This window comes from Accipiter gentilis, chromosome 10 (assembly GCF_929443795.1).
Source record: "Accipiter gentilis chromosome 10, bAccGen1.1, whole genome shotgun sequence".
Taxonomy (NCBI): domain Eukaryota; kingdom Metazoa; phylum Chordata; class Aves; order Accipitriformes; family Accipitridae; genus Astur; species Astur gentilis.
In genome coordinates, this window is record NC_064889.1 from 23,862,724 (window position 1) to 23,875,380 (window position 12,657).

At 35.1% G+C, this 12,657-nt stretch overlaps 1 protein-coding gene across 3 annotated transcripts; it reads right to left on the minus strand.

Annotated features, from left to right (window-relative positions):
- Positions 1-1,063: 1,063 nt before the first annotated feature.
- LCTL (lactase like) lies at positions 1,064-11,273 on the minus strand. 3 transcript variants are annotated; one of them, XM_049812189.1, is made up of 14 exons: positions 11,146-11,273; positions 10,809-10,873; positions 9,545-9,705; positions 7,872-7,959; positions 7,507-7,616; positions 7,085-7,213; positions 6,442-6,537; positions 5,698-5,752; positions 5,443-5,604; positions 4,451-4,725; positions 3,965-4,091; positions 3,300-3,499; positions 2,692-2,755; positions 1,064-1,399 (listed from the first exon to the last, which is right to left on the minus strand). In XM_049812189.1, exons 1-14 carry the CDS (start codon positions 11,208-11,210, stop codon positions 1,284-1,286), a joined length of 1,713 nt encoding a protein of 570 aa, XP_049668146.1. In that variant the 5' UTR covers positions 11,211-11,273; the 3' UTR covers positions 1,064-1,283. The 3 variants fall into 3 exon arrangements, with proteins under 3 accessions (XP_049668146.1, XP_049668147.1, XP_049668148.1); XM_049812190.1 differs by lacking the exons at positions 2,692-2,755; positions 3,300-3,499; positions 7,507-7,616; ... (2 more) ...; positions 10,809-10,873; positions 11,146-11,273 and having other exon boundaries at positions 7,085-7,174; XM_049812191.1 differs by lacking the exons at positions 2,692-2,755; positions 3,300-3,499; positions 6,442-6,537; ... (3 more) ...; positions 10,809-10,873; positions 11,146-11,273 and having other exon boundaries at positions 7,085-7,174.
- Positions 11,274-12,657: the final 1,384 nt, after the last annotated feature.

The window sequence follows — 12,657 nt, forward strand, 5'->3', positions numbered from 1 at the left end:
TATAATTGGCTGGGCATAATCATTTAAATATGTTGGGATGACAGTTGCATATGTTCTTATGTTGATTAGATAGTGTATGTAACATCTTGGTAGTGTAATTTTAAACAATTACATAGTGTAGTATATGCTGATTAAATAATTTGAGACAAATGTTCTGCATAAAAAACTATTAACTATTGATAAGAATAAGGAAACCCCCAATATTCATGCTTTTAAAAAACTATAACTTTCTATTATTTCTGGTTTCTCCTCAGTAAATCTTATCTCTTTCCTAATATTACATCTTATTAACTATCAGTTTAATAGTTAGCCTTTGAAGAGAAGCCAAGGTACTTTTTTGGATTTATGTACTGCTACTCTGCATTCAGTATATGCACATGCAGTGCTGAAAATATAGTGCAAGCTAAATAGGAAACTTGTTTGTTGCTTTGCTTTAGAGGAATAATTTCAAGCACAACAGGAGGACATACATAGCCAGATGGCCATATTCTGGAACAAATTTTTAGTCATGTACTTAACCTGTTCCTACCTGCAGTAGAAGTGAATCTGAGGTGGAATAGTACATTCTGGAAGTGCTTGGATTACTTACAATACACATTTCTGTGTGTAATATATTATAAAGTTATATGAGACAAACCTAGTTCCCTGTAAACAAAACTAGAGAGATAGGAGTCCTTAGTTTAAATCTGACCCAGCAGTTGTCATCTTTGATTAGTAATCAAGTAATCAAGTAATTTTTCTCCACACCTGAATAATAAGATGTATATTATCCTAACTTTTAGACATGAATAATAAAGTAATGTTTAAGCAGTGCTCTTGGAATATTTCAGTCCTATTTTAAAATTATGTGTCTGTCTCTCTTCAAATAGCAGTTACATGCTAATTAAAAGACTATTGATGAACAGACTGAAACCAGCATTTGCAAGCAGCTTTTAATCACCTGAAATTTGTACTGTCAAGATTCAAATCACTTTAAGCTTAGCTAACTATTTTTCTGGTGAACAAAATGTATAGTATTTTCCAAAATAAGAAGAAACATAAAATCTGCTACTTAAAATTAGTAGAAAGTAACGCAGAAAGAAAATGTACTTCGGGTTTTGATTTTAAAAAATTAAATTATGTTTTGGCAATTGAATAGGAAAAACTATAAAAGTGCTAGGTGGATAGGTAAAGTAATATTTCTTTACAGTGGTATAAAAAGGGGCATCTGTGGTAAACTAATATAACAAAGCAATTGCATTTTATTTATTATGCAAAATGAAGATGTGTGTAAGCTTGCAATTTTAACTATGATTTCGAAGGTAGAATATTAGTAGGACAATACTGATGAGTATGCAGAGCGTGAAAACTGTAGGAAGAACAATCTCTGTCACCATTTCCATGTGAGTAATCAGGGAATCTAAAATTTGAGAAATGAGTAATATGTAAGAAATTTAATCTGCTGGAGTATACTAATTGTTAACTTAAATTTAACATAGATTAAGGATTTTTTTAAGGTTTATGGCTAAAATTATTTTTTTAAATGTTGACATTGGCATAAACAGCACACAAACAAAAAAAATTTCCTAAGTCTGCAAAAGCTGGAGCAAATCCATGACAGTTTTCCTTCTCTTTTTTTTTTTTTTTCTTTGTAATGTAAATTTTTTTAAGATATGTCGGTGCTCAAAGGGCTGCAAAAATTGTGTTACTATGAATTAGCTTCAGTGCATTAGCAGTATTCTACTGTTCCTTTGATTTTTATTCCTCCCACCCCAAGGGAAGGGTAGAAAAGAAAACTGTCAAAGAGAAATCCTTGGGAAGCACTTTGGCCTTTTTATGATTGTTTTGTAGCTCTTTGAAAATTAAATGGGTTTTATTCTGTAGAATTTTATTCCACAGATAAGCCTCAAAGAGTTCAGTAAACACAGTTAATTCACATAGAACATATAACTTGGCAGTTGAAGCTAAGTAGGATAAACTTAGGATGACTGCTTTGACGTTTTCTACAATATGGAATTTCTCTCATCCTTCTTATGAGGCTTTATAATACTTATTTCATCTTTCTTAAAAGTTTCAGAAATCCACTGCAGTAGACTATTCTCCTAGTTCAGGAATTATGAAGGGTCCTGAATTACACTGGGAAGGTCTTAAGTGAGATGGATTAGGCTGGCACTGTGGAAACTGCAGGCAGAGTCGACTGTATTATATTCTTGAGTAGCTGCTCTAAGTTGTGCTGTTGTGAGCTTTGTTACCAGGAGTATGAAAGCAGAAACGTGGCTTAACACTACCTTAGGCTAGTACTTAGCCCATTTTTTTTATAGTTTCCTTTTATGTAAAAGTCAAACATTTACAGGTTTTCTGTCTGCATGGTTGTCTTGATTTGTCTGGGTTTGTTTTATGTTTGAAAGAGCATTTAGCCCTTTCATTATTTTAAGGAGAATACTGTTATTCCTAGCCTTAATTTTAAATCATAACTCTTTCAGTTTGTGTATTCCACTAACATCCAAAATTGATCCATTTAGCTACAGTGATTTTAGTTGGAGAAAGTAAATAAAGACATTTTTCTTTAGGGGCTTGTTGTATATGAAAGCTGTTGTGCTTCCAGGGAGAAAATACCTTTTAGGACCTGCTAATAGTAGTATTCAGAGAAATATAAAATCTGAAAGTTACATAATATGCTTTTATAAAACAAAATGGAAGACACATAATTACCTGTAGCAAGGAGCTGGTGTGTGGTAGAGCAAGTGTCCATGGCCTTCTGATACCAATTTTCCACCTGAGAAGGTTGACATATAGCAGTTCTACTAGACTGTAATATTCTGTCTCATTCACAGCAGCTTGTTCTCTGTCCCTGAACATTTGTCCACTACAATTGACTTAACTATTTTATTCTGTCAGCACATAATTTTATGAAAGTTTCTTTGTGTCTTTGTGATTTTTATTGCAATATATTTTTTTATAGTTAATTGTTTAATAAAAGTTTAAAAAGCACATAATATATTCCATGTTATTTTCCAATAAGGTACCACATATGTGTAATTTTCTGCCTAGAAATGTGACAGAGGACTGGTAACTCTGATTCAGAATTTTTGATCACATCAGTAAGTCCAATTAGATTTCATGAAATGCTTTAAAAACAGTAGTTGAGGCCGTTTCCACTTTCTCTGTCTCTGGAGGCCTGTGCATTTAACACATCCCTAATTTACAGAACCAAAGTGTTGCTTCAAGTACTGTATTTGTGCAGGTTGTTTCATGAAATTCAATGTGATATTTGCCTATATATTGGAAGAAACAAGAATAAAATCAGCAACTGACATCACCTCTCTTTGATTTGGGAATCCATTTGCGCTGATAATCTTTTTATAATAGTCAGCCGATGCCTTTGGGTATCGTGGTTTGTTCTTATTTTTAAAATCAATGTGATAAAATCCAAATCTTTCAGAGAAGCCTTTGTTCCATTCAAATTTATCCAGCAGTGACCAGGCAGTATAACCTTTGACATTAACACCATCGTTTAGAGCTGTAAACAGAATATAAATTATTCTGTTAAGCGTGTTGCCTATGTTTATCGTCCTTAAAATATGGTTCTGTAGGTGTTTTTGTTTTATACCAGAAAGAAATGGGAGGGGGGATGAGGACAGAAAAATGGCAAAGTATAAAGTAATTAGGATCCTTTGAAAATGTTATTTTTAGCTTAGAGGTACTAGAGCTTTATAAGAATAGTAATTCGGTGCAATTTCTCCTTTCTAAAAGTGGAAACTGATGATTATTACAGTATTAAATCTCATGTAGGTTACTGTATTTATTAGGATCAGTAAGTTTGGCTAGGTTGTCATTTTTGTGAAAATTTATTAGCCTAGTTTGCTGTTCATTTTGATTTGTGAATATTTATTTCTCTATGATGTAAATTACAAGAGTAAAAAATAATCAGAAGGTGAAAATGCTTAAAAAGCTCATGCACTAAAAAAATGGGTTTTAAAGTTACCTTTCAGTATTTCATTAATATATCCTTTCAGATACTCTATCCGCCATTCATCACACAGTTGTGTACACTGTACCTTTTCAGAAACTCCATTCTCTGTCACATAAATGAGAGGGTTCCCATACTGTGTCTGCAAACAAAGAGATGTTTGGACTGGTTCATGTAAACAAAATCATCTTATTTTGACAGAACAGGAGATTCTTAGTAAAATGTATTAAAAGCAATTTTCTAGATTTACTTAGTTACCTTCAGTAAGAAAAATGTATAACTAGGAATTTAAGTTAACTATGGTTTTTATTTTAAAATTACTGAATTCTCTAGTTTTCTGAACTGAAATTAAGGTGGGTTTTTTGGCAAAGAAACTTTCCAGTATGACAAGACTATAGAGATGGAACTGTTGAAAATCTAAAATAGTTTAAGTAAGTGCAGCTTCTGCATGTAACCAGACAATTTTGTTTACTTCCTTTTAAAAATTTACTCTGTAATCACCTTAATGAAGTTGAGTAATCTTCTGAATCCCCATGGCACAGAATATAACCATTTTGGTCCTGGAGCTGGCCATTTTGGGTCCACCAGTTCAGCCAAATCATGGTCAGTGTGGTAACTGGACACTTGTAGAAAGGGAAAGCTCTTCTGTAGAACATAACGAGTAGTAAAATGACCTATTCCCAGGAAATCCGATGTGCCTTTAATATAGGTTTTCTCTTGCACTGAGAAAGTTGGTAATCTTGATGTCCCCAGGCCCTGCTGGGCACTCTTCCTACCTATCAAAATAATTACAGGAAACATACTTCTGAGGAGCATAGAAACTTGTTTTCTTTCCCTCACCAACAATAAATATGGTTTTCCTGAACTTAGCATAGAGGACAGTTTAGTTTGGTTGCTTTTAAGATGAAATAATCTTTCATGCTTTTAGTTTGGAGAAGTAAGTTGGGTACAACAAGTTGGGTGCCATGCATGGAGAATAGAGTGAATTAAAGTGGTTTTTTTTCCAAAGAGTATGATAAATGTCAAAAGAGAGCTTAGAAACAACATTACAGGAACAGAAGTGCTTTGCTGCTGGATACATTGCCTATCTTCTTCATTCTGTGAAACAAAGATAGTGGAACCCTGTAGAAATGCAAGCTTTAGTGATGAAAAACTGCTGGCTCTTTGTCCTTAGGTGGAAAATCCAGAAAAATACTTAACAACTCCCTGTCTTGGTTAGGCCACTAAAAATGGACTATGACTGAAAAGTGAGGTAGTTGTTTCCTTTCCAGTTTGGAGCACTCAGATATGCAACTGTTGGGCTCAACAGCAGCTCAACTTTTTAGTTCTAACATGTCCCCAATTGCTCAGGAGCTGTGTCTAGCCCATTGCTTAGCCTTGTCTCACCTGTGTCCTCATACTTGACTAAACTACATGTTGGTCAGGGCCTATTCTGTTGTAATATTCTGTGAGTGTGTAATTTATTCATGTTATAGTCAGTTACTGGGGCTTACCTACATAATTCTTCATAATTTCTGGATAGTCTCCTCTGTAAATTGGATTTGCAAACCATCCCAGATGAAATTGTATATATCTTTCAGCAGCGTCTCTATCTGTTTGGCTGTGTGGATCAACAGGTTCACCCCAGCCACTAGTTAGGGAAATTCCAACCATACCTTAAAACACAAAGTGACAATTCTGCAGTTCATGCATAATCTTTAAGCCCTTAGTATAAATAGAAGCATAATTACAGAATGAATCATTATTACCTTGCTGCTCACTACGCCATGTGTTGTTGTAAGAGTGCCATACTGTTGCATGAGTCTGTAAGTTTAAAAAAAAATACTTATATGCACGTTTTAATCTGTTATGCCACAGTCAGTATAGAAAACTAGGGAAGATCAAGAGCAGTTTTTGCATGAAGGAGTGTCTGAAAATATCACTTAATTTCTTTTATGTATATTATGGAAGCTTTCATTTCGTATAAGATGTCAAAAAAACATTTATGCAAGATTCCTTCCCTAAATTCTGGGAGGTCCCCATGAAGGTAATACGCAGCATTCAGTATAGTGTTCTGTCTGGTGTCTCCAGTCTTTGAATGTCTTTGCCTAATTTATTCAGGCAAGTGAAAGTTTACTTTTGTGAGAGCTAGCCTTACTGAAGTCACTTGAAAAATTCAAGTTCATTTCAACAGGTCAGGATTTTACTCCTTGTTTCTAGAGTAACCTGAATATTTTCTTATTCAACCAGTTCCAAACATACTGTAAGAGACACTTAAATTATAAGGACAAATTTAAGTTGTTGCAACAGTGTCACATCAAGCACCTAGAATTTCATGCTACACCTGAATATGCATTGGTAGTTTAAAACCAGGTCATAATTTCAAAGTGCTAGTTGGAAATGACATTGTTGCAAAGCTTTATTGCTGTTTAAAGAGCAGAATCCAAAAAACTTAATCAGTCTGTTAAATATTCTTAATTCACACATAATTTAAAGCACAATTTTAGTTTTACTTTAATTATATGGTGTGCTGCTTTGTATGCTCCGCATCCACCGAGCTTCAGTCCTGGTGCATGTTCTCCTGTTTCATAACCCTTTTCAGCAACTGCCTACAAACATACATACAGTTAGTTATTCTCTGAACAGCAAAGCTAATGCATTTGCTGCCATCCTCCGGACTTAGATCCTGTGCTCTTCTGCATGGTCTGTCTCAATCTCTCGATCCTCTCTAGTCCCCTTTTTCCTTCCCCTCCTCTTGGCTCCCATCTACTACCCTGCTGTTTGGTTGATAATATGCTATGGCTTGTTGGAAGCAATGTGTTGGTGACTAACATTAGTGGACTGACTGGCCAGCTTGCTGTTCCCTCATGAAACACATGAAGGGCAAGTTGTAACTGCCTTTCCGATTTCTGTGCCTCTTGCCTCTCCAGCTGATGATTTTTCAAAACGGCACTGGAATTTCACATCTTAAAACTCCGCACTTGTGTGGAATCTGGCCACTGAGATTTTTGGGCACAAGGATTAATGGCATAACTCTCTCCCTTTCCCTCTCCCTCTCCAATTTTTAACCTACTTCCCTGTAGTATCACTTCCGCAGAATTTTGGGAACAGAACTCCGTAATGGGAGTGATTGGAAAGAAGGTATTGATAACTTACCCAAGGATTACTAAAAGTAATCCAATGTTTCACACGATCACCAAACTTCTCAAAACACAGATTTGCATAATCGTTAAAATAATTTATCATGCTTATATTTTGCCAGCCACCGTACTTTTCTTGGAGAACCTTCATAAATAAGAATTTAAAGAATCAATAATGTTATTTAAAGTTCAGCTGCCTATTAAGAAAGACTTCTATTTATATTTCAGTAGCTCAGAAGGAGTTTTTTTGAAACTTCAATGTATATAAACTGCAATGTATATAACACAAATGAATAGAAAATAATTATTAGGACACCTAAAAGCATGCAGGCATCTTTAAACATTTTTCCAAAGTACACATAGTCATTAAACTTAGGAGATTTATTTTTATCAGAAGCATTTATATTAGACATTTCACTAATTTAAATATTGTCTAACCTGTGGAAGATCCCAGTGGTAGAGGCTCACGATAGGGGTAATATTGTTTTCCAGAAGACTATTAATTGTATCATTGTAGAACTGTATTCCCTTCTCGTTCAATTGCTCTGCTGATGAAATGCAGAGACAAAAAATTACCTGGGTTGTTTTTCAAATAACTGTAAGAATAGAAATCTAAAACTTTAACCAAATAATTTTACATCACAATGATGGGTGTACTGTAATGGATGTGTAATGGTTAAACTCTGTTCTGCAGATAAAGAAACAGAAATCTATTTAACAGTAACGTTAAACTATGGTATACTCATGAGTAAAATTACTTGCCTACTAATACTGGTAAGAATATGGTGAAATGTTATGCTTACTTTTGATGCCAGTGGGCATAATCCGAGGCCATGAGATAGAGAATAGATAGTGATTAACTTTCAGCTCCTTCAGTAACTCAATGTCATCCTGTGAAAAGAAAATCTAATTAACATATCTCAAGTCCGAGCAGAATAACTCTTCAGTTACTCATCTGTCTTAAATAGTACTGAATGCAGAAAATGTATAGAAGAGTTGCACAAAAGAGGATTCTATCAGTTATTTTCTGCATTTGCTCTGAGATGATGGGTCTTTCTACTTGTATACTTCCTTTTAACCATTTTTTTTTTCTTGGCTCTCTAAAGAAGTCCTGTAATGTTTTGTGTTAACAGCTATGGAAACTGAATGTTTTCACCATCAAGTAGAGGACAGAAAAATGAGTTGAAGTATTCTGCAACACGATTATATTTATGTCAGAATTTGTAATGGGCATGTTTTAAAAAATAACGTAAGCCTGTAAATCTTGGCCTCAAACATTTCAGCGTAGGCACAAAAACATGATTATGCAGGCTTTCATTTACCATCTCATTCTGGAGTTAGCACAAAGAATAAATTCGGTATAAATACATGTTCTTTTTCTAAGAAATCGTGCATCTTCAATATTGCACAAAATTCGAAATTGATGGTATATGAGCCAATGCAAAGAGAATTCTGCTGATGAAAGCAAATAGAGTGCTTTTATGTGAAGAGGACCATCTAACTGAACACATACAATTAAGTTTTAGAAAGTATCTCAAAACATAAGCCCACAGTAATGAGTAAATGTTGAAATACTATCATTTGTACCTGAATCCTCTCTGAAAAATAGGTCACGTGATCATCATGTCAATCTCTTCTAATGCAACAGCCCCATGAGCCTCAGAGTTCCAACCTCTCTATAGGTTTTTATTAAGCTGTTTTTTCAAGTTTTGACTTGTTTGAGAGAGATCAAATGAAATTTCTCTTGCATTTTCCCATTTTAGGATAGTAAGGCATATTAGTTTCTTTCCTCTTAGTTCTTGCTGAGACCTCTAGTTCTCCCTTGGATTTCATATATGTGGAAAAACCTCAGTGGAATATAACTTTTATCTAATAAGTTGGAATTCCAATTACATAATATTGGTTTATCACAGTCATTTGGATTCTTCTTGCTGTCTATCTGTCTTTTCTCCAGGACAGTAATTCTAAAATTGGTTTTGATAGTTTTAAGCTTGGAAACATATTGCTAATAGAGCTGCATTGATTATTTATTTGTTATCCATTCAAAAAAAATGGAAAACATTCAGACTGACTTTTAAAGCAGCTGATAGTTTTATTGTTCTTAAAATATACATAGAAAACCTTTAAAGCTGCTCAAACACACACAAAAAGATGTTAATTTTATTCAAAGTTCAAGTGTCTTCATTGTTGTTCTACCTAAGCATTTAGACTTCCCACAAAATCTAGAATATTTCTTTGGACACAAAAATCCTGAAAAACTGAGACATGTTTGGGAAATACTGTGGTATTATTGATTCTATGAGATTATTAGGAAAGAGAATTTTAATGAGCTAATTAAGACTACCATCCCTTGGCTTCCTATGTTAAATAAGCCTATAGAGCAACTGAAGCATTTCATCTTTACTGTTATTTCAAAATCAGTATCATGAAGTGGTTCCAGAATGTTTCTAGAGTGATAGTTCCTCTTTAATGGTACCTTAACTTTGTAGTAGCCATCACATGCTGAATCTCCTGTTTCATTTCTAAACACTTTCCCTTTCTTGTGAGAAAAAGCATCCCAGATACTTGGTCCTTTCCCATCCTTGTCCCAGGCCCCTTCAGTCTGGTATGCCGAACTTCCAACACCCCATAAAAAACCTAAAGGTAAAAAGAAGTGAGTTAAGATGAACATTTTCCTGCAAAACCAGTCTTCATACTAAATTTTCATATGAGAAAGTAATTGATACACCTTCACAGCTGCATAGCTTGGTGTGAAATGTGCATGACTGCATGCCTACTGAACAAGAGGCCAATGTTTTCTACATGAAACTTTATCGGTGCATAAAAAGGGTCTATGAAAATGTGGTATAGACTAAAGGTATCCTTTTCTGATGCACTGAAAAAGGGATCTAATTCTTTTGTATATTAAGCCTCGTTACCATTATTTTACAGTGATGAGGCAGCGTGTTGATAGCATGGCAGAAATGTCTTATTGTAAGAAAAAATCAGGTTCCCACATAATTTCTGCCTGCTAGTTTTTATGGGTTTTTTAGCAATGACAAGTTTAGCTATTGTTATGTAAAATACATAGAAAGATTCTGGATTATTTTCCTATTATTATACAAAAGGACATGATTAATCCATTTCACAAGCCACTTAAAAACTTGAGCATGAAAAGAAATCAGTGTCTATATCTTTTTAGTTTTAATTTTTGTTGAATGAAATGTGTGAGTGTGTATAAATATATGCTGAAGAAAGGACAAGGTTTCATAAAGTATTCCTGAAGAGTGAATTAGATATACTAAACAGCTTGAAACAAACCCAGCACAATTATTTCACTCATGTTCATTTCTTAAGTTAGCTGCATAAGAAAGAATATTTTTAGTTTATAATTCTTCATTAGTTGTAGATAATTTATGAAAAAGGAGAAGAGTTCTCAGATGTGATTTGTTATACTGTGCATCTTATTCAATCACAGACAGGAAAGGGAGATCTAGATGTGAAATATTAATCTATTAGCGTTTACTCTGAGATTACTGTTTTAAGTGACCATATGAAGTGTGCAGGGTTATGTGAATCCTTATACATCTAGAGCTAGGTGCAGAAGTTGATATTGGGTATTCATTCTGCAAGAGCCTGAATTTTTGTTTCTGCCATTTCCGTGGAAGAACAAGGAAAACCTTTTGGTAGCTTGCTTGTGGGAACACACATGTAGATCTAGAGCATTATAAAACCCACAATTAACTGTAATTTAAAAGTACCAGCTGGAAAAGTGCCATAATAGAAAGAGCCAGGATTATTCTTTGTCCACTGGAAATCCTCAGCTGTATTCAGCCGTATTATCGGCACAAGCATATACCATATTCTCAAAATGTAAGTCTTCATCGCTGTTAATTGGATCACTGCAAAGTGTTGTCTGCAAGTTCCCACCTGATAAAATAGAAAGCATTGTCAAGTATTGCCACTCTACAAAGGAGGCTTAGGGTGATCAAAAGGGAAAAGCTTATTTTTTCTGCTGAATGGATATGATTTTCATTGAAGGCTAAAAGCAGTGCTTGGGCTAAGTGGAAGATGCAGTTAAGCTTCTGGCAGGGTGATGAAAATGAGAGAAGAATGAAGTGCAAAACTGTAACTATTAGAAGCACTCCTTGCATATTTTCCATAATATTACTTATCTTAACTATATTCTAAAAGTCCCTCTGTTGGTAGCTATTCTGTTCTCGATTTCAAACTGTGCCACCAGTGTCAGTAAATAAAACCCTGCAAACTGATTGTGAGTGCGAGCAAGAAATGAAAGTGAGTATGCTGCTAGCATCTTACCACCTAAATAGGTAACGGAAGCAAACCTTGTGGAAGTTGAGAAGGAAAATTAATACTTGCAATTGTTGGCGTTTTAATAACTGCAGTTTTATCTTGATGATGCCCCTTTTATCCAGTTCCAGTATCAATTTAAAATGCTACTATGTATGCACTATATTTTTAACTGCTAAATCAGGTTAAAGTATTGGTGGGATGACCAATTTTAACCATCTTAAATAAAGTTTCAGAAAGGCTTTGTAGAACAACACTATTTCCCCAAAATTTATACAGTTCCCAAAGGGTCTGTTTAACATTCCTGAGCCTCTGTTGGTGAATTTGAAGACGGGGTTAGAAAATGAGGAAAAGTAGAACAAATATCTTATGAAAAATAATCATATTTTGCATTGGAGCATTGTATAAAAAGTAAATATGTCTGGAGCTTTGAAAAGCAAACTTGGATTACAGGATTGGACATGTACACTAAGCCAACCAACAATCAGTTGGACTGTTTATGTGCGACAGAGCATTTAACAGCCTCCCAAGAGCAGGTAAATGAAGGTCTGAAAATACCACATCCTTGCCTGCCTGTACAAAAGCAGCCTTGCTGCCGTCCTTCTGCAACATGCAAGAAGGGGACTGTGTTTTACACAGCATCTCTTCTCATCAGCTCCTCTCCACAGCCCTGGGGCAAGTGACAGAATGAGGGCGCAAAAACCACCTTCAGAATCAGGTGACCCATGGTGAGCCTGCTGTGTGCTCCTTCACCTTCTGTTAGGAGACGTCAGTAATGGGAGAGACTGGCTAAACAGAACTAAGCAACAGTTTATTTCTGAGTTACTTTTTACCATGATTTTGTAGCATCTGTCTCCTTCATGTAAAAATTTAGGACCTGTGGCAAAGCCTGGTGGGAATCTTTGCATTGACTTCCCTGGACTGTAGGTCAAGTCTCTAGTGATCTGTGATACCAGATCCAAACAGCCTGTGTAGTACCTGTGTTGCTTATAGATTGGGTCCTGACCAAAATGAAACAGCAAGTTTGACTAAAAACAAAAGGTGAAGGAACCACTTTTCAGAACGTGTAATAAATGTATGACCTCAGAGACCTCTCATTCTTCTGTGCTTATTAAAGAGCATTCCACGTGTCCTAATTAACGCAGGAACTGCACAGCTGGTTTGGGAAAATGTATCTGCTTCAACATCAAAGGCCTTTTGCCTCAGATTAAAAGAATCTTCACCTCTGCATTTCTAATGTGAACATTTAGATTGCAAGGGGGTAGGCGGAAAGAGCAGACTACAACCGTTCAAAAAAAT

Coding starts and splice junctions, on each gene's coding strand:
- LCTL (XM_049812189.1), bottom strand. CDS start 11,210: ATGGAAAATATGCAAGGAGTGCTTCTAATAGTTACAGTTTTGCACTTC. Junction 9,706..10,808: donor TTATGGCACTTTTCCAGCTG/GTACTTTTAAAT, acceptor TTTTACCTTTAG/GTTTTTTATGGGGTGTTGGA. Junction 6,538..7,084: donor TTACTTTTAGTAATCCTTGG/GTAAGTTATCAA, acceptor GTATGTTTGTAG/GCAGTTGCTGAAAAGGGTTA.